At 47.2% G+C, this 24,866-nt stretch overlaps 2 protein-coding genes across 7 annotated transcripts in view; one reads left to right on the top strand and one right to left on the bottom strand.

Moving 5' to 3' along the window:
• The window catches only part of VCF1 (VCP nuclear cofactor family member 1), a 29,175-nt gene extending 21,579 nt beyond the window's left edge, over positions 1-7,596 (top strand). For 2 of the 4 annotated variants that reach the window (XM_017884620.1, XM_017884622.1), the window contains exons 3-4: positions 2,174-2,236; positions 5,185-7,596. In XM_017884620.1, coding sequence (XP_017740109.1) covers positions 2,174-2,236; positions 5,185-5,424 — 303 coding nt within the window. In that variant the 3' untranslated portion in view covers positions 5,425-7,596. The remainder of the gene's footprint in view (positions 1-2,173; positions 2,237-5,184) is intronic. The other 2 variants (XM_017884621.1, XM_017884623.1) reach the window with 2 other exon arrangements.
• Positions 5,816-22,554, bottom strand: COG1 (component of oligomeric golgi complex 1). Of its 3 annotated transcripts, XM_017884609.1 has the most exons (15): positions 21,899-22,554; positions 18,016-18,260; positions 17,686-17,867; positions 17,376-17,546; positions 14,631-14,787; positions 13,880-14,090; positions 12,758-13,549; positions 11,816-11,962; positions 11,158-11,319; positions 9,281-9,408; positions 8,691-8,799; positions 8,131-8,240; positions 7,694-7,769; positions 7,209-7,243; positions 6,557-6,640 (listed from the first exon to the last, which is right to left on the bottom strand). In XM_017884609.1, the coding sequence occupies exons 1-14, from the start codon at positions 22,211-22,213 to the stop codon at positions 7,229-7,231; spliced, it is 2,820 nt and encodes a 939-aa protein (XP_017740098.1). In that variant the 5' UTR covers positions 22,214-22,554; the 3' UTR covers positions 6,557-6,640; positions 7,209-7,228. The 3 variants fall into 3 exon arrangements, with proteins under 3 accessions (XP_017740097.1, XP_017740096.1, XP_017740098.1); XM_017884608.1 differs by having other exon boundaries at positions 5,816-7,243; XM_017884607.1 differs by lacking the exon at positions 7,209-7,243 and having other exon boundaries at positions 6,447-6,640.
• Positions 22,555-24,866: the final 2,312 nt, after the last annotated feature.

Below are 24,866 nucleotides of genomic sequence, written 5' to 3'. Positions count from 1 at the left end.
ACTCCATCTCAAAAAAAAAAAAAAAAAAAGAAAAAGAAAAGAAAAATCCTGGTCCATCTATAGATTGTGTGACACTCCCTAAGCCTCCCCAGTAGTGAGAAAACTGGTCTGAATTGTCAGAAAATAGAAACCAAAGCATCAATAGTTTAAAACTATTGTGGGGCCGGGCGTGGTGGCTCAAGCCTGTAATCCCAGCACTTTGGGAGGCCGAGACGGGCGGATCACGAGGTCAGGAGATCGAGACCATCCTGGTGAACACGGTGAAACCCCGTCTCTACTAAAAAATAAACTAGCCGGGCGAGGTGGCGGGCGCCTGTAGTCCCAGCTACTCGGGAGGCTGAGGCAGGAGAATGGCATGAACCCAGGAGGCGGAGCTTGCAGTGAGCTGAGATCCGGCCACAGTACTCCCGCCCGGGCGACAGAGCGAGACTCCGCCTCAAAAAAAAAAAAAAAAAAAAAACTATTGTGGGCCTGCTCAATGCAAGTGAATACAAGTGAAGCAGCTTTAGAAGTTTAGAGGTAGTTAAGGCGAAACAACCTTGTCAAAATCATGTTGGCAATATCAGTACTTTTCAGTCTCCATTTTGAAGTTAAATGTAATTGAAGACCTTACGTGGTTTCGTAGTAGCATTCTTTTTTTTTTTTTTTTTTGAGACAGAGTGTCACTCTGTCACCCAGGCTGGAGTGCAGTGGTGCCTTCTTGGCTCAGTGTAACCTCTGCCTCCCAGGTTCAAGCAATTCTCCTGCCTCAGCCTGTTGAGTAGCTGGGACTACAGGGATGTGACACCACGCCCAGCTAATTTTTAAATTTTTTGTAGATACGGGGTTTCGCCATGTCGGCCAGGCTGGTCTCGAACTCCTGGCCTCAAGTGGTATGCCTGCCTTGGCCTCCCGAAATGCTGGGATTACAGGCATGAGCCACCATGCCTGGCCCATGGTAGCATTCTTTTTTTTTTTTTTTTTTTGAGACAGAGTCTTGCTCTGTTGCCCAGGCTGGAGTGCGGTGGCACAATCTCAGCTCACTGCAAGCTCCGCCTCCTGGTTTCACACCATTCTCCTGCCTCAGCCTCCCAAGTAGTTGGGAGTACAGGCGCCCGCCACCACACCCTGCTAATTTTTGTATTTTTAGTAGAGACAGGGTTTCACAGGGTTTCACCGTGTTAGCCAGGATGGTCTCAATCTCCTGACCTCGTGAGCCGCCCTCCTTGGCCTCCCAAAGTGTTGGGATTCCAGGCGTGAGCCACCACACCTGGCCATGGTAGCATTCTTTAGCTATTTACTCATGATCAGTTCCTTCCTCAAAAGAAATGATTTTTGGTAGACACTTTAGAAAATAAATTTTAAAATAAAATAGAAGATCCAAATCCTAAATATTTTGTCATATATATCCTTCCAGATTGTTTTTGGTGTATATAAATGTATGTATACATTTGAGAAAAACAATTTAAGAATCAACTGATATACTATATACACTGTTTAGTATGAACTGAAATGATGTAAAAAATGATGCTAAAGACTTCGATGTTAGTGTATGTACATCTCTGATCATTGCTAATGGCTGAATAGAATTTCATCATATATGTATATAATGGATGTAATATAATTAAACTAATTTTTTATTGGACATTTAGGTCATTCTGGTTTTTAGCCATTATAAATAAGGCCCAGTAAACACTTTTTTTTGAGACAGAATCTCACTCTGTTGCCAGGCTGGAGTGCAGTGGCATGATCTCAGCTCACTGCAACCTCTACCTCCTGGGTTCAAGTGATTCTCCTGCCTCAGCCTCCCAAGCAGCTGGGACTACAGGTGCGCACCACCACGCCCAGCTAATTTTTGTATTTTTAGTAGAGACGGGGTTTCACCATGTTGGCCAGGGTGGTCTCAATCTCTTGACCTCGTGATCTGCCTGCCTCAGCCTCCCAAAATGCTGGCATTACAGGCATGAACCATGGCGCCTGGCCACAATTTTTTAAATGAACTGGAAATTGCAAATCTACCTAACCCTGAAAAAAACAGAGTTTTGTACAGAAATCTTCCCTAATCTATTTAAAGAACTTTTGCCTTTTCTCAGAGTAGCATCACCCTTGTGCTATTATAGTATGACATAGATATAATTTGAGATGAAAACTTGACTTACTAGAAACTGATTGTAGTTCTTGCCTTGATTTTCAGACAGTACCTGTATTGAGAAACAGTAAAGAAAACAGACTAAGAGGAAACAAAGCGTTCTGCGTGGTGGGTTTCTTATCGAGTGTAGTTACCTGTTTGTTAAATATTCGTGATTCACAAGGTGCAAGTGGCCATTCTACGTTGTTATGCTAGGTTAGGAGAGGCCTTTGTAGAATACAATTTGTGTTTTTGACTTTGACTTCTTAAGCCTCTATGTAAATACAGTTGCAGCTGCTGCACATCCTGCTATCTGACTTCATCAGCCCAGCCCATTGTCATCCTTTCATGAGGTTTTTGTTTTTTATTTTTTTTATTCTAGAAAGAGGGGTTGTCTCCTGCTACCTATAGGCAATGGGGTATGTGGCCATAGCTCCAATGGCCTCGGCACCATCACAAGTCTTGGTTTCAGTCTTGTTAATGATGGCAGCTTTGTGAACATTGCTTGTTTTCATTGTTTCAGATAAGTTATATGCATATTATTGGATGTAATTTTTGGTCAAAAAAGGGATAGAACTAGGATTTTAAAATCACTTTAAAATATATATTTGTAAACAGCATTTTAATTTATACATTTTATAATAAAATAAATAACCACATTGCAAAGAAGTTAAAGTGTAGAAAAAACCAAGCAACTATAATCTTTCCGTTCTAACATAACTACTGTGATTTCATTCTTTCTTTCCAGTCTTTGTTTATATTTTTTGAGACAGTCTCATTCCGATTGCCTAGGCTGCAGTGCAGTGACGCAATCTTGGTTCACTGCCACCTCGACCTCCCAGGCTCAAGTTATTCTCCCACCTCAGCTTCCTGAGTAGTTGGGACTATAGGCGCGAGCCACCACACCCAGATAACTTTTTTGTTTTTTTTTGTGTGTGTGTTTTGTATTGTTTATGAGACGAAGTCTTGCTCTGTTGCTAGGCTGGGGTGCAGTGACATGATCTCGGCTCACTGCAACCTCTGCCTCCCGGGTTCAAGCAATTCTCCTGCCTCAGCCTTCCTAGTAGCTGGGACCACAGGCGCACACCACCATGTCCAGCTAGTTTTTGTATTTTTAATGAAGACGGGGTTTCACCATGTTGGCCAGGATGGCCTCGATCTCCTGACCTCGTGATCTGCCGGCCTCGGCCTCCCAAAGTGCTGGGTTTACAGGCATGAGCCACTGCACCTGGCCTTTTTTTTTTTTTTTTTGAGACAAAGTCTCACTTTTGTTGCCCAGGCTGGAGTGCAATGGCACAATCTGGGCTCACTGTAACCTCTGCCCCCCAGGTTCAAGTGATTCTCCTGCCTTGGCCTCCCTCATAGCTGGAATTACAGGTGCCCTCCACCATGCCTGGCTAATTTTTGTATTTTTAATAGAGATGAGGTTTCTCCGTGTTGGCCAAGCTGGTCTTAAACTCCTGACCTCAGGCATGAGCCACTGCACCCAGCCGATCTTTTTGTATTTTTAATGGAGATGGGGGTTTTGCCATATTGGCCAGGTCTCGAACTGCTGTACTCAAGCAGTCCACCTGCCTCAGCCTCCCTAAGTGCTGGGATTACAAGTGTGAGGCACTGCACCCGGCCTCCAGTCTTGTTTTTTCTTACGTGTAAGACTTTACCTAGTTGTAACCAGCTATTTCAGAACCAGTGTCTTTGCCTAAGGGAATATAAGTTTGGATGTATTAAAGGGCTAAGTTAAAAAAAAATATGCTAGATATTAATTACTAGAATTCTTTCTCATGTGCTGAATACAATATTGTATTGAGTTGTAAATACAGAAAGGTACCACTAATTGAGTTATCAGGGTTGTCATTTATTAGAAATGCAACAGTAAAATTGTAAAATAAGGCTGGGCATGGTGGCTCATGCCTGTAATCTCAGCACTTTGGAAGGCCAAGGCAGGAGGATTGCTTGAACTCAGGAGTTAGAGAGTAGCCTGAGCAAGATAGCGAGATCTTGTCTCTGCTAAAAAAAAAAAATTACTGGGCATGGCGACGTACATATGTAGTACGAGCTGCTCAGGGGGCTGAGGTGGAACAATTGCTTGAGCCCAGGAGATTGAGGCTGCAGTGAGCTTGATCCACTGCACTCCAGCCTGTGTGACAGAGTGAGACCTTGTCTCCAAAAAAGATAAGCTAATAAATAAAATAAAATAAAAATAAAATAAAATAAAATAAAATAAAATAAAATAAAATAAAAAATTAAATAAAATAAAATAAATTGTAAAATACCGTAATTCTGAAATGGGTCCTTCACATCACCCTCCCCTTTGAGAGTCCTAGTGGTGGAAGGCAGAAATTTCTGAAAGTGACTTTATTTTAAAAAACCTGAACTGCAGAATGAAAGTGACTCTTATCAGGGATCTCCGAGTAGCCTCTCCAAGATGACCAAAACACCAAGTCATGTTAGTTACATGAAAGAAAAATGAGGCACGCTCATGCACACACACGTACATGTGAACTGCGATAATGCCAACGTAAGATAACTTGACCAGAAGTCTGTTGTCCTTTCAGGGTCTGTCCTGCAGTTACAGAATATACCATTTTGTGTCCATGATAATCACAAAATTGGCATAAGCTTTTAGTTTTTATCCTCACTCGTGCCCAGAAGCCATCCTGTTTGTCCCTTTTTATACCCTGTCCCAATGACGGATACATTCTCTTGGAGGCTGAGAACTTCCTTCTTTGGTTGGAAATAATTGAATGAATGGGAAAAGCAGGTAGAGAATATGTGTAAAAGAATTAGGATATAGTTGAAGGGATTTGGAGTTAGGGCCCGTGCTTGAACCTGGACCCATCCTCCTAGATCTGTGTATTAGGGACAGTAAATCCTGCTCAGCCTGACAGGGTGGCTGTGAGGAGAGGATGAGACGTCTTAGGAGAGCACACTTTATAAATTCCAAAGCCCAGTGTATGTCTTCATCCTCAAGCTGAACTGGAAAGGTACTCTTAATAGAGCACTGTACATGAAACCACAGTAAAGCTCTTAAACAAAACAGCCTGATTGTGACCCTGTTTCTTTCTTCTTCTTTCCAGTCTTCAGGCAGTGACAGTGGTGGGAGCAGCAGCAGCAGCAGCAGCAGCATCAACAGCCCGGACAGGGCCAGTGGGCCGGAAGGCAGCTTGAGCCAGACCATGGCTGGATCCAGCCCTAACACGCCTCAGCCCGTGCCCGAGCAGTCTGCGCTGTGCCAAGGCCTCTACTTCCACATCAACCAGACCCTGAGGGAGGCCCACTTCCACAGCCTACAGCACCGAGGGCGGCCTCTGACATGATGTGCCGGCAGTTTCTTGCCTTCTGTGAAGGGACAGCGCTGTGCAGATTTGATATTTCAACTTACAACTTGTTTTAAAAGAAAAATTGCACACGAAAAATGCCTGTTGGCTTTTCAGTCTATATTTGAAATAACAGGTTAACAGGCAGTTGTTTACTTGTGGTTTTGCTGCACTATTGCAATTTCAAAGGGGCTTTGAAGCAATTTTTTATAGGATTCTTTTGAGGGAGGGTATCAAATCTATGTCAAGGTAGTGGTTTGAGGAAAACTCATTCTGTGTGTTGAATCCATAGTATGTCCCATTCAGACTGATTTCCAAATCTGTCAGCTAGAAACTCTACTTGATGTAAAGAGCCTTTTAAAAATGCGGGATCTTCAATTTTTTTTATTCAATAAACTAGTAAAGAGTATCTAGTTTCCATGAAAAAACATAAGTTTTTTTCCAAAATATAGGAAGCTTGATTCAGTCTTGCACTGAAATTAACTGCCATACTACCTCTCAGTATGTAGATGTTCTATTGAAAGTACTTTCTCCTGTGTAACAGGAGAATAATCAGATCCAATTCAGACTGTCAGTGAAGCACCCTCCCTAATAATAGTCTCTACTCTTTGTTATATATATATTTGTATTTCCAGGGAGACTGTCTTTTAGATTCTTGTATACCCAGATAACTTCTGTCACTATTCCTCCAGAGTCTGCACCTCAGACTTTAGTAGGAAACATGGCACAGTTCTGCAAGTGAAGTAATACGTAATGACTTTTTGTCCTACAAACTTGGTCAGTCAGCAGCTTATGTGATCTCATTGACAAGTCCACCTTGTAGTGTCAACAATTAAGGCGTTGTTGAATGCTAATAAAATGTAAGCTACCTGAACTGATGTCTGAAGCAACAAGTATTGTGAAATTATGGGACAAGGATTAACCTGATGCTTAAACGTAACCCCCAACAGTAACTAGGGGGCCACATTCCATCAGTGAAACTGTAGATTGGTGTGGCTGAGAATCAGATGAGCAGAGGCATCTTTAGAAGAAATAATGTGGTAGTATTTATTTAGGGAGAGACAGACGTGTTGCCATGTTACTTAGTCATACTAGAGAGCCAGCCCAGTTTGAATAATGAAGGTGCAGACGTGTTGTCTTCTTCGCTGACGAGCTGTCTGAACAAGGAGCCAGGAATTGTCGGGTCACCAGCTGTGGAGTGTGCCGGGGGGACAACCTGCCATTGGATGTAGAGAAAAGTGCCTTAGAGTTGACCTGAGCCCTCCTGCCCACTCGCCCTCCGCACGACGCCACTCAGAGTCCACACGGCACACACAGCGGAGCTGAGAAGCATGATGGCTTTAGTCAGAGGACTCTGCTGTCGGTCCAGATTTGAAGAGGACACGAGGAACAGCATGAGCCTTTGTGACAAAACTAGAATTTGGAAACGAGGACTGTCCTGGGAAAAGGGTAGACAAAGGCACCTCTCTCCACAGCCTGCTAACATAATGTGGGCAGAACTGAAAGATCACTGCAGTGGAAACTGTTCTGGAAGAGGCTGCAACATAGCCCATGCTTACGGACTGGATGGTTTTTGCAAGAGCTTTCTTTTTTTAACTACCATCTCCCAACTTTTAAAGCCAGATACTTGATACGGATTTTAGATCTTAATGGGTTCGATGGTAGGGAATACGGAAAGGATACACTGCTAATATTGTGTCTAACAATAAAGCAAACAACTCGATGCTGTAAGAAGACAAGCTGAGCTTTCAAACACACGTGCACACAGCACAATTCAGAAATACCCAGGAGGACTCCTGCAGGCTTAACAGTTGGCATCCTACTGAAACGAAATGTGTATTAACAAGAAAATGTCAAACTTTTGGTGAAACAAATTTTCTATTATTTCCCACCCAACTAAAAGGGAAGATAAAACCGTCATCATCAGAACAAAACAGATTTTTTCCAAACAAGTACAATGATGGTGCCGGGTTGGCAGTTAACTCTTTCACCCTACTAAATTCAAGAGATCATCTCCATCCTGTCCTGTATATTTTCTACATTTCTATTAAGAGGCTACTTGGTAGTGTCAGTGGGCATCTTTTACACCTTCTAGTAGCTCAAGCTAGTAAAAACCTTGTACTTCTCTATTGCGCCGCCATTAAAAGCAGCATTAGTGCATTGTGTCATTCAGTTCTTTATCAGTTATTTAAAAGGGCGCTGATCATCGGGTTCCTCGGTGGGAGGTGGGGACCCATCCACGGATGAGCCTTTTGCTCTTGGCACCAACCTGGGCTTTTGTTTCGACGTTTCTGGTTGATTTAGCCTTTCGAGTGCTTGTCATGCTCAGTGGGAGAAGTCCAAACCTCCAAAACAAGAGGAAAGAATTTAGTAGCACAAACAGGCAGCTCTGGGGCCCAGCACAGGCCTCTTCATTTATTATTATTTTTTTTGAGATGGAGTCTCACTCTTGCCCAGGCTGGAGTGCAGTGGCGCGATCTCGGCTCACTGCAAGCTCCGCCTCCTGGGTTCATGCCATTCTCCTGCCTCAAGCTCCTGAGTGGCTGGGACTACAGGCGCCCGCCACCACGCCCGGCTAATTTTTTGTATTTTTAGTAGAGATGGGGTTTCACCGTGTTAGCCAGGATGGTCTCGATCTCCTGACCTCGTGATCCGCCCGCCTCAGCCTCCCAAAGTGCCCAGCAGAAGCCTCTTAGCAGTCTTTACCTGATCTGACTGGACGCTAGTGGCATGATGTTATGGGGTTCTTGGGAGTTGAACGTACTGCTCCGGGGGGCGAGCTGATTCTCTGTACCAGTCACCAATCCAAACAGAACCTGGCAGACAAGAAGTGGAGCTCAATAAAATGCAGAGGTTTCATTGTGCAGGTAAAAGAAAGGTTAAAAAAAAAAAAAGTCACGAATCACTATCGTATCTCTAAGCATCATTTTGGGGAATGTTCTGAGTGTGTTAATGCTTCACGATTACTTTTTATCACTGCCCACAGGTCAGAATCTGAGAGGCAGGGAGTTTTTTATTCCTCTTTCTGACGCCTGGATAAAACTGTAATAATCCTTATTTACAACAAAAGGGGCCAAATCTTGGTTGCCTCAGTGTGTGAGATTTTATCTAATCCTCTTTCAGCCCTCGTAACTACACTCGGCTATTTGTGTCTTATCCCCCTCCCTATGCTGCATCCTGGAGTATTACGTGCTGGAGCAGGTTAATTTTGTAATTTCAGCCTGTGGCACTTGGTTCGCACTGAGCATGTTTTTGATTTGACTCACAGAAGTTCGCTGCACCAGGCGATGAAGGTTGCTGTTAAGGTGTGGTGTGAAAACGTCCAGGTCAAATGGATCAATGAGGGCTTCCAGGTGGTCAGTCACTTTCTCAATTCTGAGAAAAGGATTAGGATCATTACTGTCCACATTTTTTAGGATCAAAAACAATCATAATATTCTACTGCTATAGAAATCTTAAGAGTTGGATTTTATTCTACGTAGTTGTTGGCTTAGTACAGTTGTCACTGATGATAGTGCTTAAGTCTCCCTCAAGAGTTTCAACCTGACGTCTAAGTGAAGCCCACCCCTTCCCCCTCTTCTGTCTATAAGAAGAGCACTAAGTGCTCAAATGATACTCAGCAGCTGCCAGGCTGACTCATAAGAGAGAGGAATGAGAGTCGACCTATTTCACTTGACCATGGCATTTATCCAGCAGGCGGCTATTATTTAACTTGCTGGTAATATGAGCACTTACTGTTCAAAACAAACACAATGAATGTGCTGTATAACAGGCTGACTCTGGTGGCTTCCCAGCAAAGGGACTATCTGCTTTTGGAAGAGACTGCCTTGACATAGCTCAGTAGAGGATACGACACCTGGAGTCTGGCTTGCTCCGGCCACTCTTCACCTCGTCAGCCTTGGCTGTCAGAACAATGTTGAGGTAACGCAGATCATAAAGCAGCTGCAGCGCCCGGTTCTGGGTGACTGGAAATGCACCTTCTTTCTGCAAATGAATTCCCGGTCCCCACCCATGAAGAGAGAGGACTTGTTATGTGAGCGTAATAAACAGCTTCATGTTTTGGTTGAGTTTCAGCTTGCTCTTCAGAAGCAGATGGTTTTAATACTCATATGGTCAGTTTAATCTCACAACAACAAAACAAGTTATGTTAGAAACTTGATCTTAAAATTAAAAACCTAACAGCAGGGAAGAGAAATGGCCCTTAAAAAAGGCCTCAGATGCTGTAAATGGTGGTTCTAAAGAGAAAAAAAAAGGCTCTTTGCATGAAGGAGAAGTATTTCGAAGAAGCTCATTAGAGAAGACTTACTGAATTCTTTCCAAAATCAGGATTTGTTCCTTCTTGGGACTTTTTTTTTTTTTTTTTTTTTTGAGATGGAGTCTCACTCTGTTGCCCAGGCTGGAGTGCAGTGGCACAATCTGGGCTCACTGCACCCTCCGCCTCCCAGGTTCAAGCGATTCTCCTGCCTCAGCCTCCTGAGTAGCTGGGACTACAGATGTACGCCACCATGCCCAGCTGATTTTTGCATTTTTAGTAGAGATGGGGTTTCACCATGTTGGCCAGGCTCATCTCGAACTACTGGCCTCAAGTGATCCGCCTGCCTGGGCCTCCCAAAGTACTGGGATTACGGGTGTCAGTCACCGCGCCTGACATGCTCCTTCTTAAAAAACATTACTGGCCAGGCGCGGTGGCTCCTGCCCATAGTCCCAGCACTTTGGGAGGCCGAAACGAGAGACTTGCTTGCACCCAGGAGTTTGAGAACAGCCTGGGCAAAATCGCAAAACCTGTCTCTACAAAAGATACAAAAATTAGGTGTGCTGGCGCATGCCTTGTGGTCCCAACTATTTGGGAGGCTGAGGTGGGAGAATCTCCTGAGCCTGGAAGGATGAGGTTGCAGTGAGCCGAGATGGCGCCCCTGCATTCCAGCCTGGGTGACAGAGTGAGATTTTGTCTCAAAAAAGAAAAAAAAAAAAGTTACAAATGAAATGGGATTATACGCCAAGGGCAGAATGCTTCCTAGACAGTGAAAGTGGTGTGAAGGGTTGGGAGACAAGAACTCCCCGTAAGCGAGCACCTCTGTGTGTCACACTGTGTGGCAGGCAACCGTTCTCTAACTCCCCACAGTCACCCCTGAGGTAGGTGTGCTGTGGCTGGGACAGGGAGGGGCTGTCTGCCTTTTACAAGTGAGGAAACCACTGAGCAGTTTATCTACAGGATCACATTTGGTCCTGAGGAAACAGAGATTAATGATTTGCCGGGAGCTGCCAGTGAACAAGTGGCAGCACTGAGGTTGGAAGCCAGGTCTTTTATTTTGGAGCTCTGATCCTTTTCATTGTTTTTTTGCTTTTTTTGTTTTGTCTTTTTAAGAGACAGGGTCTTGCTTCGTCGCCCAGGCTGGAGTGCAGTGGTGCGATCATAGCTCACTGCAGCCTCGAACTCCCAAGCTAAAGCCATCCTCCCACCTCAGCCTCCCAAAGTTCTGGGTCTTGGTCTTTCCATCTGTGCTGAGCTGCCTTCTTAGCGAAGATCTGCTCGACTCTTTAGAATGGGTGTAAGTAATCTCACAGCGCTGGGGGCCACTCCTAAGATAGAGCATTTGTACAGGACCCGATGCCTGGGCTGGGTGATCCTTAACAGTCTGAGTCTTTGATGTGAATTGCTCAAACCCAAGACAAAAACTAAGGTTTTGTTTTGTTTAATTTGTGTTTTTAATGGGCAAACATTCAGACACCTACCTTAATCTGTTTTTCTTCGGAAAGTTTCTCATAGGCAGCTACTACTTGAACCATACAGCTTTTCAGCATCTCCTGTAATGTCACCTTTGGCAAGGCATGGCCTCCAACCCGATTAACTTCCTGGCATAAACTAAACAGGAAGGACTGTACATACCAGGATGGCTAAAAGAACAAAGAAATGTCACATTGCCAACTGCACCAATTAAATGACACACCGTGAAAGTGAACCCACTTAATCTTACAAGGCCTGTTTGCCAGGACTTTGGCCCCTCTCAGCAACACTTCTTATGGGCAGACTGTTGAGCAGACACAAGGCCCCTGGTTAAGTGCAATTTGCTGTTACCCCCTCTGCGGTCTGAGACTGATCTAGCAGAGGTGCCTGTGTTTTATGCTGCTGATTTCACGGCAAGTAAGTGGTTCTCTAATTAGCACAGAGCCTATGCTACAAAAGGAAAGAATGGTTAACTGACTTCTGGAACAGTCTGCCATTTACTTAGCCCTACATCTACTGTGCCCCATAGTAGAAAGTTACAGATGTTATTTTCAGCGATTCCTCAGTTGTATGTTGAATGATTTTCTAAAATCTTTCTTCTTTTCCACAGAGCAGTTATATTCCCTTTTTCAGCCCATGGTGCCTGCTGGGATGGGACCTGCTCACCTGTGCAGGGAGTCGGATCTTGGATGTGACGCTGCTGCCAGACTCTGCCTCCTCCTGAATTTCTAGCTCATCCCAGCTGGTGGCTGTGGCCAGGACTGAGCCAGCATCATCTAGAAGTAATGACTGGGTGAATCCATGAATCAAAACCTGGTAATAAAAGGCAAATATCCATACGAGCCACTCAGATCCTCTGTAGAGTTTCTTTAAAACAATCTGCGTAATCTTGAAAACAGCTCAAGCTGCTGAAGTTGTAGGAACAGTGATGGTATCAGTCCTCTTTTGGCTAATTATCAATGATATCAGCCCTGGGAATTTTGTTGCTAACTACCCTATAAATGTCATATACCACTTCTTTTTTTTTGAGACAGGGTCTTGCTCTTCTCCCAGGCTGACTGCAGTGGCGCAATCACAGCTCACTGCAGCCTCGACCTCCTGGGCTCAGGCAATGCTCCTGCCTCAGCTTCCCAAGTAACTGGGACTACAGGCATGCGCTACCACACCAGAATAATTTCTGTACTTTTTGTAGAGAGGGGGTTTCATCATGTTGCCCAGGCTGGTCTTGAATTCCTGGGTTCACACAATCCACCCATCTCAGCCTCCCAAAGTGCTAGGATTACAGGTATGAGCCACCATGCCTGGCCCAAATACCACCTCTTAAGGTACAAGTGGAGACTACTGGGAATATGATATTTAGGTTAAAGAGAGGAAATACAGGCAGAAAGTCTTTCATTCTTCTCTGATGCAAGGAAAAACTGCAGCTTTTCTGTCTACAGAATCTAAGCTAAAATGAATGAAAAGTTTTACTGAACTTTCTAGCAGAGATAAAATAACTATGAAATAAATGTTTTGCCTTTACTACTGAAGGAACTGATTGAGGTTGGCAAGACTGGAATATGACAAAAGTGAGACAAGACAGGGGTAAGAAGAAGTTACATCACTCACTTTCACAACTGCAGTGCTCCAGACCCGGTAGCCCATCACGCTCTGCTGGAGGAGTACTTCTTTAACCTCTTGCCACTTGGCCTGTGTAGGAATGATTTCCTGAGTTTTCACCTTTCCCTGTTTTCTCAGAGCCCGAAGCTCCCTTGCTGGTTTCTCCGAGCTCTCTGATTTTCCCAGGATGCACTGCTTCAGATGGGGGCACAGCTCTCCCAGGGACTGGCAGAGTCTGGCCATGAAAAGAACTGAGTGCAGCTTAGCACTGTTGAGGGCATCCTGTTGCCCTTGCACACCTTCTTCAATGCTCTGCAGCTCTGCCCGGATGCAGTCCACGATGTGCTTGATGCATGCCACGGACTGAGTCCGCAGCATCTCCTGCACAGTCCCTGCGTCTGCGTATCTGTCAAAAGCAGAGCTCTTGGCCTGTGTGGGAGAAACGTCCTTGGGCAGTGATGCGTCATCAGAGGGGAGGTAAGCCAGGAGGTCATCTAGTTTAACCTTCAGCTTAGAATCCAGGGCAGAACAGAAGTTCTGTACACAAGGGCTAATGGCTTGTGCTTTCATGGAGAGGCCGCTACTGGCAAACTGACCCCGGTTTGCCACGTTGACCCAGGCTGCGTCGGAAGGCAGGTCATTAGGACTCTCGGACCAGAGGAAGAGCGACATGTTGTACTCAAAGTGGATGTGCTTATTTGAAGGGGAGTTGCTGGTGCTGCTTTCAAGTTCCTGCAAAGCTGAAACCAGGAGCTCCTTGGAGCTACTGGAGATAGAGTCAAAGCCTTCCTTTGTCAGAGTCTGAAAGAGAATGACAGAAGAGTTCTAATCACAGTTCCTTTAAGGACACTTCAAAACAAGAGTACCAAATGGTCATTTATCCTAGCATTCAGAAGGTTCACCATCTTCAGAAAGATGGCATGGTGTTGGCAGAGAATAAAGCCATTATTGATGAACATGGGCCCATTCCCGACCAAGTGACAGAGGCCTGGTGTATTTTCAGCTCTAGACTCTATCTGTTACTAAGCAGGAAAAGAATATACTTGGGAAGTGACGGAAGTCTCACAAGACTGTCAAAATACCACTAGGATTGGCCATAAAACAGGTAGACCATGTGACTGTCCAGCTCACCTGTAATCGGTCAAGGAACAGTTGCTGCATCATATCTTCCCAGAACAAAAGTGGCTTCTCCAGAAGCCGCCGACACAGCACATCCCAGCTGTGATTGGTGGACTCATTGGTGAGTAACTCCCACATAGCGTCCCGGATTCCCGCGAGGCCCTTCATGCTCTTCACGTACATAAGCAGGTTGGTGACCCCATTTTTAATGTCTTCATTACACCTGCAACAGAATCGTTTTCTTTGGGCTCCATCAGAGGCATGGTGTTCCCATCTTTATTAAGAAAAACATCAGAATCCCATTTGACAATCTCTTATCTGAGTTCCAATAGATAAATACCTGTGTGTCTCAGGACTGATAGATCTGTAGCAACACAGAGCCTTTAGGCTGGGTTGGGGCATGCAGTCTGTTGCCCGCACCAGACCTACCCTTGCTTCCCCGAGGATATAAGGAAGTCTGGACTCTGTGGAATGGCTTAAAAAACCAATGCATTAAGTAAAAACAGGAGTTGCAGAACTTTCACATAAAGAGAATTTAAAACTCCCACATAACCTTTTGAAAGACAAATTCCTTCTTGGTTCTCCCCTGGTGGGTGCTGAATGACCTCAAAGGTGGCAATGGGCCACAGAGTAAGTGGCTGATGGGCAGCACGCCATCCAGGACAGGCTTTCTGCACATGCCTTGCTGACCCTCGTAATGCTCCGTACAAGGCTGCACGGGTAGTTCCTGCCAGCGGCAGGGAAGCTCTTTCTGGCTACTTACATGTGGATCCATTTCTGCAGTGTGTCTTTCAGGTATTCCTGGCTGATGGGATGTGCAAGAGTTCGGAGTGTTGGCTGGAACTCGACGATGGACGCCGGCAGGTGTTTAAACCAGCTGCAGAGTTTCATCTCTTCCTGCAGGACACCAGTGCCCTTTCCTAAAGAGAAGGCCAAGTAAGAGGCCATCTAGGCCACCCTTTAAAGTGCACATTAAAACAGGGAGTTAGGTCGGGTACAGTGGCTCATGCCTATAATCCTAGCACTTTGGGAGGCTGAGGCAGGTGGAGTGCTTGAGCCCAGGAATTCAAGACCAGCCTGGGCAACACAGTGAAACCTCACCTCTACAGAAAGGAAACAAAATTAGCCAGGCGTCATGGTGCACACCTGTAGTTGCAGCTACTTGGGAGGCTGAGGTAGGAGGATCACTTGAGCCCAGGAGGTCGAGGCTGCAGTGACCCATGATCGTGCCACTACAGTCCAGCCTGGGCAACAAAGCGAGACCCTATCTCCAAAAAAATAAATAAATAAAAGATGGACTTAGAAGGAATTTCCAAAACTCATCAAGTTTTCCTGTGGAAGGTCAAACTGAACTTCTGAAATACAAGGAAAGAGAAAGTACAGGACACGTGTGAGGTCCCATCAGGGAGTGTGGCAGCCACCCCACAACTCTGGTCATTCTGTTGGTTGAGAAGAATGGCAAAGATCAGGAAGAAAAAAAACAGGGATCAAAAGAGTAGAAAGAAGAAATGAGTGCTGTGCAGTCCTGGGTTTTTTTTTGTTTTGTTTTGTTTCTGGGGGTTTTCAAAGTAGAACTTAAGTTGTCAAAAAAGTAAAAGGTAATGGCTTCCCTTTCCTCTCAATCCTCCTACCTCCCTTAAAGATGGAAGGAAAGAATCGATGACTGCTTATTCTGATTAACTGAGTCGTTCATAGCTCTTCAGAGGTGACCTGTCAAGAAGGGGACAGGCCTGCACTGTGCAACTCTGGGAGGCCTCATTCACTGTGTTCTGAGTATAAGGCACGCTCCGGAGTTTGAAACCCAGGGCCCTCCCAAGGCCCCTTGTACTGCTTTCTAAAGCCATGACAAGTCAGCCAGTACCCACCCTTCCTGAGTGGGATGAGGTACTAAATGTAAGCACGTAGAGGGAAAGTGAAGCATAAGGAGGTGGAGTTGAAAGATAAAGTGAGCTAAGATGAGGCGACAATAAGCACCTCTCTCTGGAAACAGCCACTTGGCCACCACCACACTCTTCTGTTTCCTTTCTACCTTTGGCTGTATCTCCTTTGTCAATATTGCTGACACCTCCATTTGACCTTGGATTGCTGGAGTTCCATAAGGCAGAGTCCTCTGTCATCGCTTCTTACTGATGACGTCATCCATTCCCACAGCTTGAAATAACAGCCACATGCAGATGCAAAACAGTGTGTCTCCAACCAGACCTCCCAGCGATCTGTTCTGGACTCTCAGGCACCTGCCCACTTCACAGTCCCATTCCAAGGCCCCAGGCATCGCCAATGCAACGTTTTCTCTCTTTCCTTTTTTTTTTTAATACAGGTTCTTGCTCTGTCATCCAGGCAGCAATGCAGTGGCACAGTCACTGCTCACTTCAGCCTCAACCTCCCTGGCTCAAACGATCCTTCTGCCTCAGCCTCCCAAATAGCTGGGACCACAAGGGCATGCCAGCACACCCAGCAAATGCTTATCTTTTATAGAGATGGCGTCTCACTATGCTGCCCAGGCTGATCTCAAACTCCTGGACTACCTAGGCTTCCAAAGTGCTGGGATAATAGATGTAAGCCACAGCACTGGGCCATTGCAAAGTGAACCCGTCATCAGCCGCTTCCAACCAGCTCCTTTTCTACTTAACTTTGTCACCTCCCTTCTCACATCCTTATAGCCAATCTGTCACCACAGCCTCTCCTCCTACACAGATGTCCGAGCTGGGCAATTAGCTTCGTCTCTACTGTTCCTTCGTAACCCAAGCTCCAGCAGCTGACACCTGGATCGTGGCAACAGCCTCCTAAGTGAGCTCTCGGCATCCGTTCTAGCCCCAAGGGGATCTATTGCCACCTAAAAGCCAAATGCATTTATTTCATTTCAGTTGAGATAAATGCTACCAAATAAAACTATAGGATGCATGGGCACATATAACACAGGGTCCACATCAAGCCTGGAAGGTCCCAGGAGGCTTCCATTGTTCTTTGGATAAAGTCTGAATGCCCTAGCCTCGCTCACAAGGCTGGGCATCATCCGGCCCCTGGCCCCACCTCCAGTCTCTGCTCAAACAGCTCTCCCCCTTACCCAGTACCTCTCAGCCTCACTGGCTGTCTTATAGTTTCTCCTCGCCTCAGGATCTTTGCACATCCTCTTCCCTTTGCCTGGAAGCCTGTTCCTTGCCTTTTTCACCTAAGTGACTTCCACTCAGCCTTCAGCTTTCAGGTTAAAGGCTTCTCTGGGGAAGCCTTCTCTGACCTTGGTGAGTTCCTTCCATTCAATGTTCCCAAGGCAACTTGTACTTAGTCTTTCTAGCAATGACCAATATTGACACTAAATGGATATTCACATATTTGTGAGTCTGATACCTGCTTCTACCACTCAACTGTGGCCTCGATGAAGGAAGGGTCTCTATTTGTCCAGTTCACTGCTCCATCCCCAGGGCCTAGCATGGTGGCTGGCACACGGTAGATGCTGAGCAAATTATCAGTTGAGTGAACCAGAATTTACAAAGCTTGGCTAAGAGCTCACCGGCAGGGTGCTGGCCTGTGATGGTCTCCAGAGTAGAGAAGAGCAAGCCACATGGCAGGGCCGGATCTGGCAGCAGTCCTTCTGGCAAAGTGTAGAAAAGGGCATGAGCTTGCTTCAGAGTGGTGGCCAGCAACTCCACTAATGAGCAAATCTGAGCCTTGATACCAGCACCTAAAAGAAGAAACCATCCTCTTTGATTACCTTTCCCAAAGTGAAAGACAGAGGATGCTCTGGAGGCTTCAGTCTCCTGCAGCTCACCCTTCTCCATCCCATGTTTAAGGACCAAATGTTGGCCAGAAGCCATACCCACCATGGTGTGGCTGGTTGAGAAGTTTCTGAATAGTTGCCTTTCTGGCCAGCAGGAAGTCTGTGAGGGCTTGGCGAGGAGAACTCTCTTCTAACAGCATTATAGAGCACAGGGCCTCGGCCACAGCTTGGTCAGACACGGCTTGGCATTTGAGCAACATCTTGCTTTCATGCAGAATAGTTGACCTAAAAAAATGATGACAAAGGTCACCAGGATATTTTTCACATCTTGGGTAAAGAGCTTTGGTACATCAGGAAAGAAGACAAACTCCATAAACCTGTAGTGTGAATCTTGGCCACCACCAGAGAAGCTCTTTACGCTGGATCCACTTACCGGAAGTGGCTGGCAGCTGCCACCTGCCGGATGAGTATAGGAAACCGGGAGAGGACGGGACTGTATCGGGAACTAGAAGAATCCAGCTGGAGCAGGTTGTGAAGGTGGCAGCAGAGCAGGTAGAGCTGTGTGGCATGGAGATACTGAGAGGCTTCCATCGAGCTCCAGATCTTCTCAGGAATTTCTAAGAGTAGCTTGATCTGGGCAGCCATGCTGTAGAACTTCTCCTGGGATGGCTGCTGTGGCTGCAGGGGAAGGCACAGAACTAAACCAGAAGAACGAACAAAAGCAATCTCATGTTCTGTAGGCTTGGGAAGAAATCTGGGGGTATTTAAGGATACAAAACTTCTATTAAGCTGGATTCAGTGCAACTCAGCAAGTCATCAAAGCCCAGTGTAGAAGAGTTGCCGGAGTCAGGAGTGTTGTAAGATCCCATAGTTTTTCCTACACACGCATGCATTTTTGCTCAGCCCCGTGGAGAGGTAAACTTTCATCTCACCATCTGGTTATCAGTGATCCTCTTGGTGCTTCGATGGCATGAAGCCCTGTGGACTACTTCTCATGTGAGCTTTCTCCATGCTTTTCTGATGTTCAGCCTTCCTACTTTTTCTTCTGTTTTTTTGGGGGGCATCATGGACTTCTTTGCTGACTGTTCCTCTTCACCAAGGAAGGTACTGACTGCACCAAGCCACCATCTGGTTCGGTCTTTAGGCCTCTACTCATCTCAGTCTATCCTTACTTCAGGATTTTCTCTCTCTCAAACAACCCCCTCATGAACAGCGTATTAGTCCATTCTCACACTGCTATAAAGAAATACCTGAGGCCAGGTGTGGTGGCTCATGCCTGTAATCCCAGCACTTTGTGAGGCCGAGGTGGGCAGATCACTTGAGGTTAGGAGTTTGAGACCAGCCTGGCCAACATGGTGAAACTCTGTCTCCACTAAAAATACAAAAATTAGCTGGGCATAGTGGTGCACACCTGTAATCCCAGCTACTTGGGAAGCTGAGGCAGGAGAATTGCTTGAACCTGGGAGGCAGAGGCTGCAGTTGAGCTGAGAATGCGCAATTGCACCCCAGCCTGGGCAACAGAGCGAGGCTCTGTCAAAGGAAGGAAGGAAGGAAGGAAGGAAAGGAGGGAGGGAGGGAGGGAGGAACCCAAGACTGGGTAATTTATAAAGAAAAGGAGTTTAGTTGGCCCTCGGTTCCACAGGCTGTACAGGAAGCACAGTTGGGGAGGCCTCAGGAAACTTACGATCATGGCAGAAGGGAAAGCAGGCACGTCTTACATGGAGCATGCAGGAAGAAGGTGGGAGGATGTGCCATACACTGTCAAGCAACCAGATCTCATGAGAACTCTATCATGAGACAGGACCAAAGAGGGAAATCCCTCTCCATGATCCAACCACCTCCCACCAGGCCCCACCTCCAACACTGGGGATTATAATTCAACATGAGATGTGGGCAGGACACAAATCCAAACCACAGCAAATGGATTAGTGCCTCATAAAAGGGCTGGAGGCAACTTTTAGGCTCTTCTACTTTCCCCCACATGAGGATGCAGCAAGAAGGCCCTCACCAGACATCAAAGGCCAGTGCCTTGATCTTGGACCCAGAACTGCAAAAAATACACTTGTATTATAAATTGCCCAATCTCAGCTATTTTGTTATAGCAGCACAAATGGACTAAGAAACCTAAATTCCAAATCTCATCATGCCCTTAAGGTCCCTCCTTACTAAGAATTACCCAAGTCTAAACTGACTTCCTTCAGAACTCCTAGGGTAAATATACACAATTATTTTGGGAATCAAACATCCTAGGTTCCAATGATTCTCCTGCCTCAGTCTCCTGCGTAGCTGGGATTACAGGTGTGTGTCACCATGCCTGGCTAATTTTTGTATTTTTAGTAGAGACAGGGTTTTACCATGTTGGCCAGGCTGGTCTTGAACTCCTGACCTCAAGGGATCCACCACACCCAGCCTTTTTTTTTTTTTTTGAGACAGTGTCTCACTTTGTTGCCCAGGCTGGAGTGCAGTGGTGCGATCATGGCTCACCGCAGCCTTGACCTCTTGGGCTCGAGAGATCTTCCCACTTCAGCCTCCCAAGTAGCTGGGACCACAGGCATGTGCCACCATGCCTGCTCATTTTTTGGTATTTTTTGTAGAGATGGGATTTCACCATGTTGCCCAGGCTGGTTTCAAACTCCTGTGATCAAGTGATCCACCTGCCTTGGCCTCCTAAAGTGCTGGCATGAGCCACAGTGCCTGACCTGTTGTTCTAAATTTTTTTACATTTTTTCTTGTCAAGTTTCCATGGATAATTGGGGGACTTCTGTTTCTTTGCCATGTGAACGAAGAAGACACTCAAATTTTCATGAGGTTGACCCAGAATAAATCAGATATAACAACTATGAAAATCAATATATTTCTAAAATCAGGCATAATTCAAGTTAGCGTTTTAATAAACCTTGAAGCATGACTCAGTTACAGCAAAGGCTGGCCACCTAAGGGGACACATGTACTAAATGTTAGCTTTGGGGGGTATGAGGTCACTCATTTAAAAAAATCTGCCAAGTTATTTGCAACTTCCTATAGTTCTATTGTGTCAGTACAGTCTACTGACCAGGATTTCCGTAAAGCTCAAGTAGCATGAAAAAGTTCCAAATTGGAGTTAGACTGTACTTTTCAATTTCTTCTTCTATGTCCCAGTAAGTTCTCCCAGGCTGTTAAAAACAACTTCCCTGTTTACCTTTTTCACCCTCCATGCCCTTTCACTTCGTTCATTGCTAGGTCTATATTCTTTAAGGGGCCGGGTGCAGTGGCTCTCGCGCCTGTAATCCCAGAACTTTGGGAGGCCGAGGCAGGTGGATCACATGAGGTTAGGTGTTGGAGACCAGCCTGGCCAACACAGTGAAACCCCATCTCTACTGAAAATACAACAATTAGTCAGGCGTGGTGGCAGGTGCCTGTAATCCCAGCTACGCGGTGGCTGAGGCAGGAGAATCGCTTGAACCCAGGAGGCAGAGGTTGCAGTGAGCTGAGATGGCACCACTGCACTCCAGCCTGGGCGACATAGACAGACTGTCTCAAAAATAAATATAAATAAATAAATAAATAAATATTCTTTAGGAATGCAAGCGGCAGTTCCAATATGAGGAGGTGTTTGTTTACCTCCCATCCTTCCTCATCGTATCTTATCAATAGCGTTTGCGGGTAAGAACACGGGATAAGGATAACCTGAATGAAAAAAGCCTTAGTTCTTAAAATGAAAATGTTCAGCTATTAAAAGGTAAGGGCCGAGTGTGGTGGCTCATGACTGTAATCCCAGCACTTTGGGAGACCCAGTCACATACATAGATAAAGGTAAGGGCTTGACGGTTGGTACTACCCTCAACAACTCCCAAAGGGTGGAAGAGCTATTTGGGATTGTGGAAGTTATTTTTGTGGGGGGATAAGGGGAAGGTTGGGAAGAAATGACTTGGAGGGCAGGTGTCAACATAGGGGAGAAATCTGAGAAAAACAATGTCAGGACATGTTATATAGGGGAGAGCTGAACCATCAAGACAGAGACCCCTGGCGTTTTCCGCTGAAATTGAAAGGAGCCCAGTGAGGTGTGGGAATCAAGGCCCGGAAGTCGGGGGAAAGAGCCTGAAGAAACTGCTGAATGGCATTTCCAGAACGGATCAGCAGCCGCATCTGTGCAAGGAAGGCTGACATTGTCCCCTGACGGGGGCCCAAAGGGTGAGGGGCGGGTAAGCTTCTCCTGGCTAAGGAAGGTGAGGACTCGCGGGGTCTGGAACTGATCAGCGGGGGGCGGGGTTGACCTGCAAGGCCAGGGGCTCCGGGACCCGCCTGCGGGGCCGCAGGGAGGGGACACGGGGACTGACCTGCGGGGGCCGCGGGGGCCGGGGTGCAGCCGAGCCGGCCTGGCGGAGGCGGGCGCAGTACTGGTCAGTGGCCTTCACGGCGTCCACCAGCCCCACGGCGCAGCGGCGCATCTGGCCGATGGTGTCGGCCGCCTCGATCAGGTCGCGGTACCGTTCGCCCACCATCTGCCGCAGCTCCTCCTTCTTGTGCTCGATCTCGGCCCGAACCTGGCGCTCCAGCCCGCGGATCTCCTCCGCTCCATGCGTCTCGAAAAGAGCCGCAGGGTCGCGCAGATCCAGCCGCTTCAGCGCGGGTGAGGCTGCAGCGGCCGCCATGGTGCACTCGTCAGCCCCCGGCGAGCCACTTACTCCCTTTTAGCCCCGCCCCGCCGCCATCTTGGTTGGGGCGGAAGCGCTTCCGCCCCGCCGGGGCCATGTTTGCTTCCCGAAGGGGCGGGGACAGACGAGGGGTGGGGCCGGGCCTGCGCGGGGTTTTCTTAAAGGGAGCTGGAGGGAAGGTGAGGTCGCCAGGGAGGTGAGGTTGCCAAGTTGGCTGCGATCCTGGGGCTGAGGTCTTCCCTTTCCCTTAGGAGCAGAGCTCCTCTGTGGAGTTAAGGGTCGGGATCGGGCCCCGCGGACTGACGGCACTGGCGCAGCCGCAGCCGCTGCTCTTCACGCGCCTGGCGCCCGCGAGCAGACTCGGGCGCCCTCGCAGCCGCTTGGGCTCGGATCGTACTCCGCGTGCAGTTTTAGGAAGAGGGACATCCGCGCCCCTCGCTGTTCGCCGGGGAAGAGCTATCTCGCCGCCCCTGAAGGGGTTCTGAGCCCTTGTTTGGCGTCTGCTTTTCCTCTGCTGTTGATTCGTGTTGGGGGTTTTTCGTTTCGTTTAAAATCGACGTTTAGCCCCTGAAGACGTTTTCCCTGCGAGAGCCTGACCTTGGTGGCCACGAGAGAGGAGGACGGCGGGCTGGGCGCGAAAGGCCCGGACGCCTTGGGGAACGCAGCGCCCGAAGGGTGGGCGCTCCTCACGTGACCCAGAAATAGTAGAATCTGGAGATTGTGGCCTGTTTCTGCTAAGTCCCAGACCCTTCTTTTTTATTTATTTATTTATTTATTTTGGAAGATTTCACCTACACCAATGTCGACAAAACGATGAAATGTGCGCAGTGGCCAGGCTGAGCCCCCAGCAACTCCGGGCCTGGCGTGCATCCCTGCTCGTTCCCTCTCCCACCCGCCACCTCCGGACGCACAGAGTTTCAATCTGCAAATAAATGGTGCGTTTGTAATATTCGAGTTTACCCCGCAAGAGCCTTGCAGAATAGGGAGTATCATTCTCACTTTGCAGATGGGGAAACGGGGGCCCGGAGAGGCAAAGGGTTTTACTCAGTAAAAGTGCAGTTTTCAAAGCCTGTCCACGAGATTATCTTATTTTCTGGGCACATCCGCCATGCCAGGTAGGTAGGAATCATATTCCTAGTCTATTTATGAAGGAAAAGAAAAACAGAAAAGCTTATTTACCTGCCCAAATTACATAGCTAATAGGTGACCCAGTCAGTATTCGGACCTCGATTTTTAAATTCCTGGCTCGCGCTCTTCTACATTTTCACATACTTTCCCACAGAGCACCCTCTGTTGGCGGGCCTGCAATTTGCAGTCTCTAATCCCATTCTGCAAGGGACACTTACTGGTATTCGGCTGATGAGCATCCGCAATATCTCCTTTCTGTGTTTGGGGAATTCATCGCTGTCTAGCAAGATGTTTTTTCTGGGACTCTTTATAGCTACGGTGCAAGCCTGCGGCCTGGAACTGGCACATCAGGCACAAGTGCCTAGGACTTGGGCGAAGAGTTAGTGATGTTAAGCAGGTGACCGCCGGGTGCGGCGGCTCACGCCTGTAATCCCAGCACTATGGGAGCCCAAGGCCTGTGGATCCCTTGAGCCAAGGAGTTCAAGACCAGCCTGGGCAACATGGCCAAACCGCGTCTCTTCAAAAAAAAACCAAAGCGCACCAGGTGGCTCATGCCTGTAATCCCAGCACTTTGGGAGGCCAAGGCAGAGGGATCACATTAAATCAGGAGTTCGACACCAGCCTGGCCAATATGGTGAAACTCTGTCTCTACTAAAAATACAAAAATTAGCCGGGCATGGTGGCACACACCTGTAATCCCAGCTACTCGGGAGGCTGAGGCAGCACATGGGAGCCTGAGGCAGGAGAATCACTTGAATTTGGGAGACAGAGGTTGCAGTGAGCCTAGATCAAGCCACTACACTCCAGCCTGAGCGACAGAGTGAGACTCCGTTTAAAAAAAAAAAATTAGTAGGGTGTAGTGGTGTGGGCCTGTGGGCCTGTAGTCCCAGCCACTTGGCAAGAGGCAGTGAGGCAAGAGAATCACTTGATCTTGTGGAGGTCTGCAGCAGTGAGCCATGATTGGGCCATACATTCCAGCCTAGGCAACAGAAGGAGACCCTGTCTCACAAAAAAAAAAAAAAAAAAAAAGTCACAGGCGATAGGGGCGATTGCATTTTGGTGGTGGCACAGGTATCACCAGCAACATCCACTCCCTAAGGACAGCAAGGGCAGTGAACCCCGCTGCAGCTCCCAGCTGCTAATGCTGGCAGTGGTGCTGGGGGCAGCCGTGGGCACCCACAATGACGTCCTTGGCAGAATCACCCTGTGGTGTGCTCGGCTGAGTTCTAAATGTTGTTTCCCTTCCTTCCTGCCTGCCTGTCCCCTGAGCCTGCCTCCCCATCTTTCCCAGAGATTCTATGAGCTGTCCGATGTTTTACTGATCAATTTTGTTTCTTTGAAAGTCAAAATCGGTTTCCCTGGTTTGCCCTAGCCCTAACTGATACACACTGCACTGGGGTTCCAGCTCCATGGGAGTTGGGTTGAAGCTTTTCCTATAGCAAGGGGAGAAATGTCAACATATCAGGGATAGTGTGGGGGCCCGGGGCTTTGTGTGGGATGGCTCTTGTGCTCGTGCACAATA

The sequence above is a fragment of the Rhinopithecus bieti genome, unplaced genomic scaffold (genome assembly GCF_001698545.2).
Source record: "Rhinopithecus bieti isolate Rb0 unplaced genomic scaffold, ASM169854v2 scaffold_13400, whole genome shotgun sequence".
NCBI lineage: Eukaryota > Metazoa > Chordata > Mammalia > Primates > Cercopithecidae > Rhinopithecus > Rhinopithecus bieti.
The sequence above is the reverse complement of the archived record's forward strand: the minus strand, read 5'-3'. Positions and strand labels throughout refer to the sequence as shown.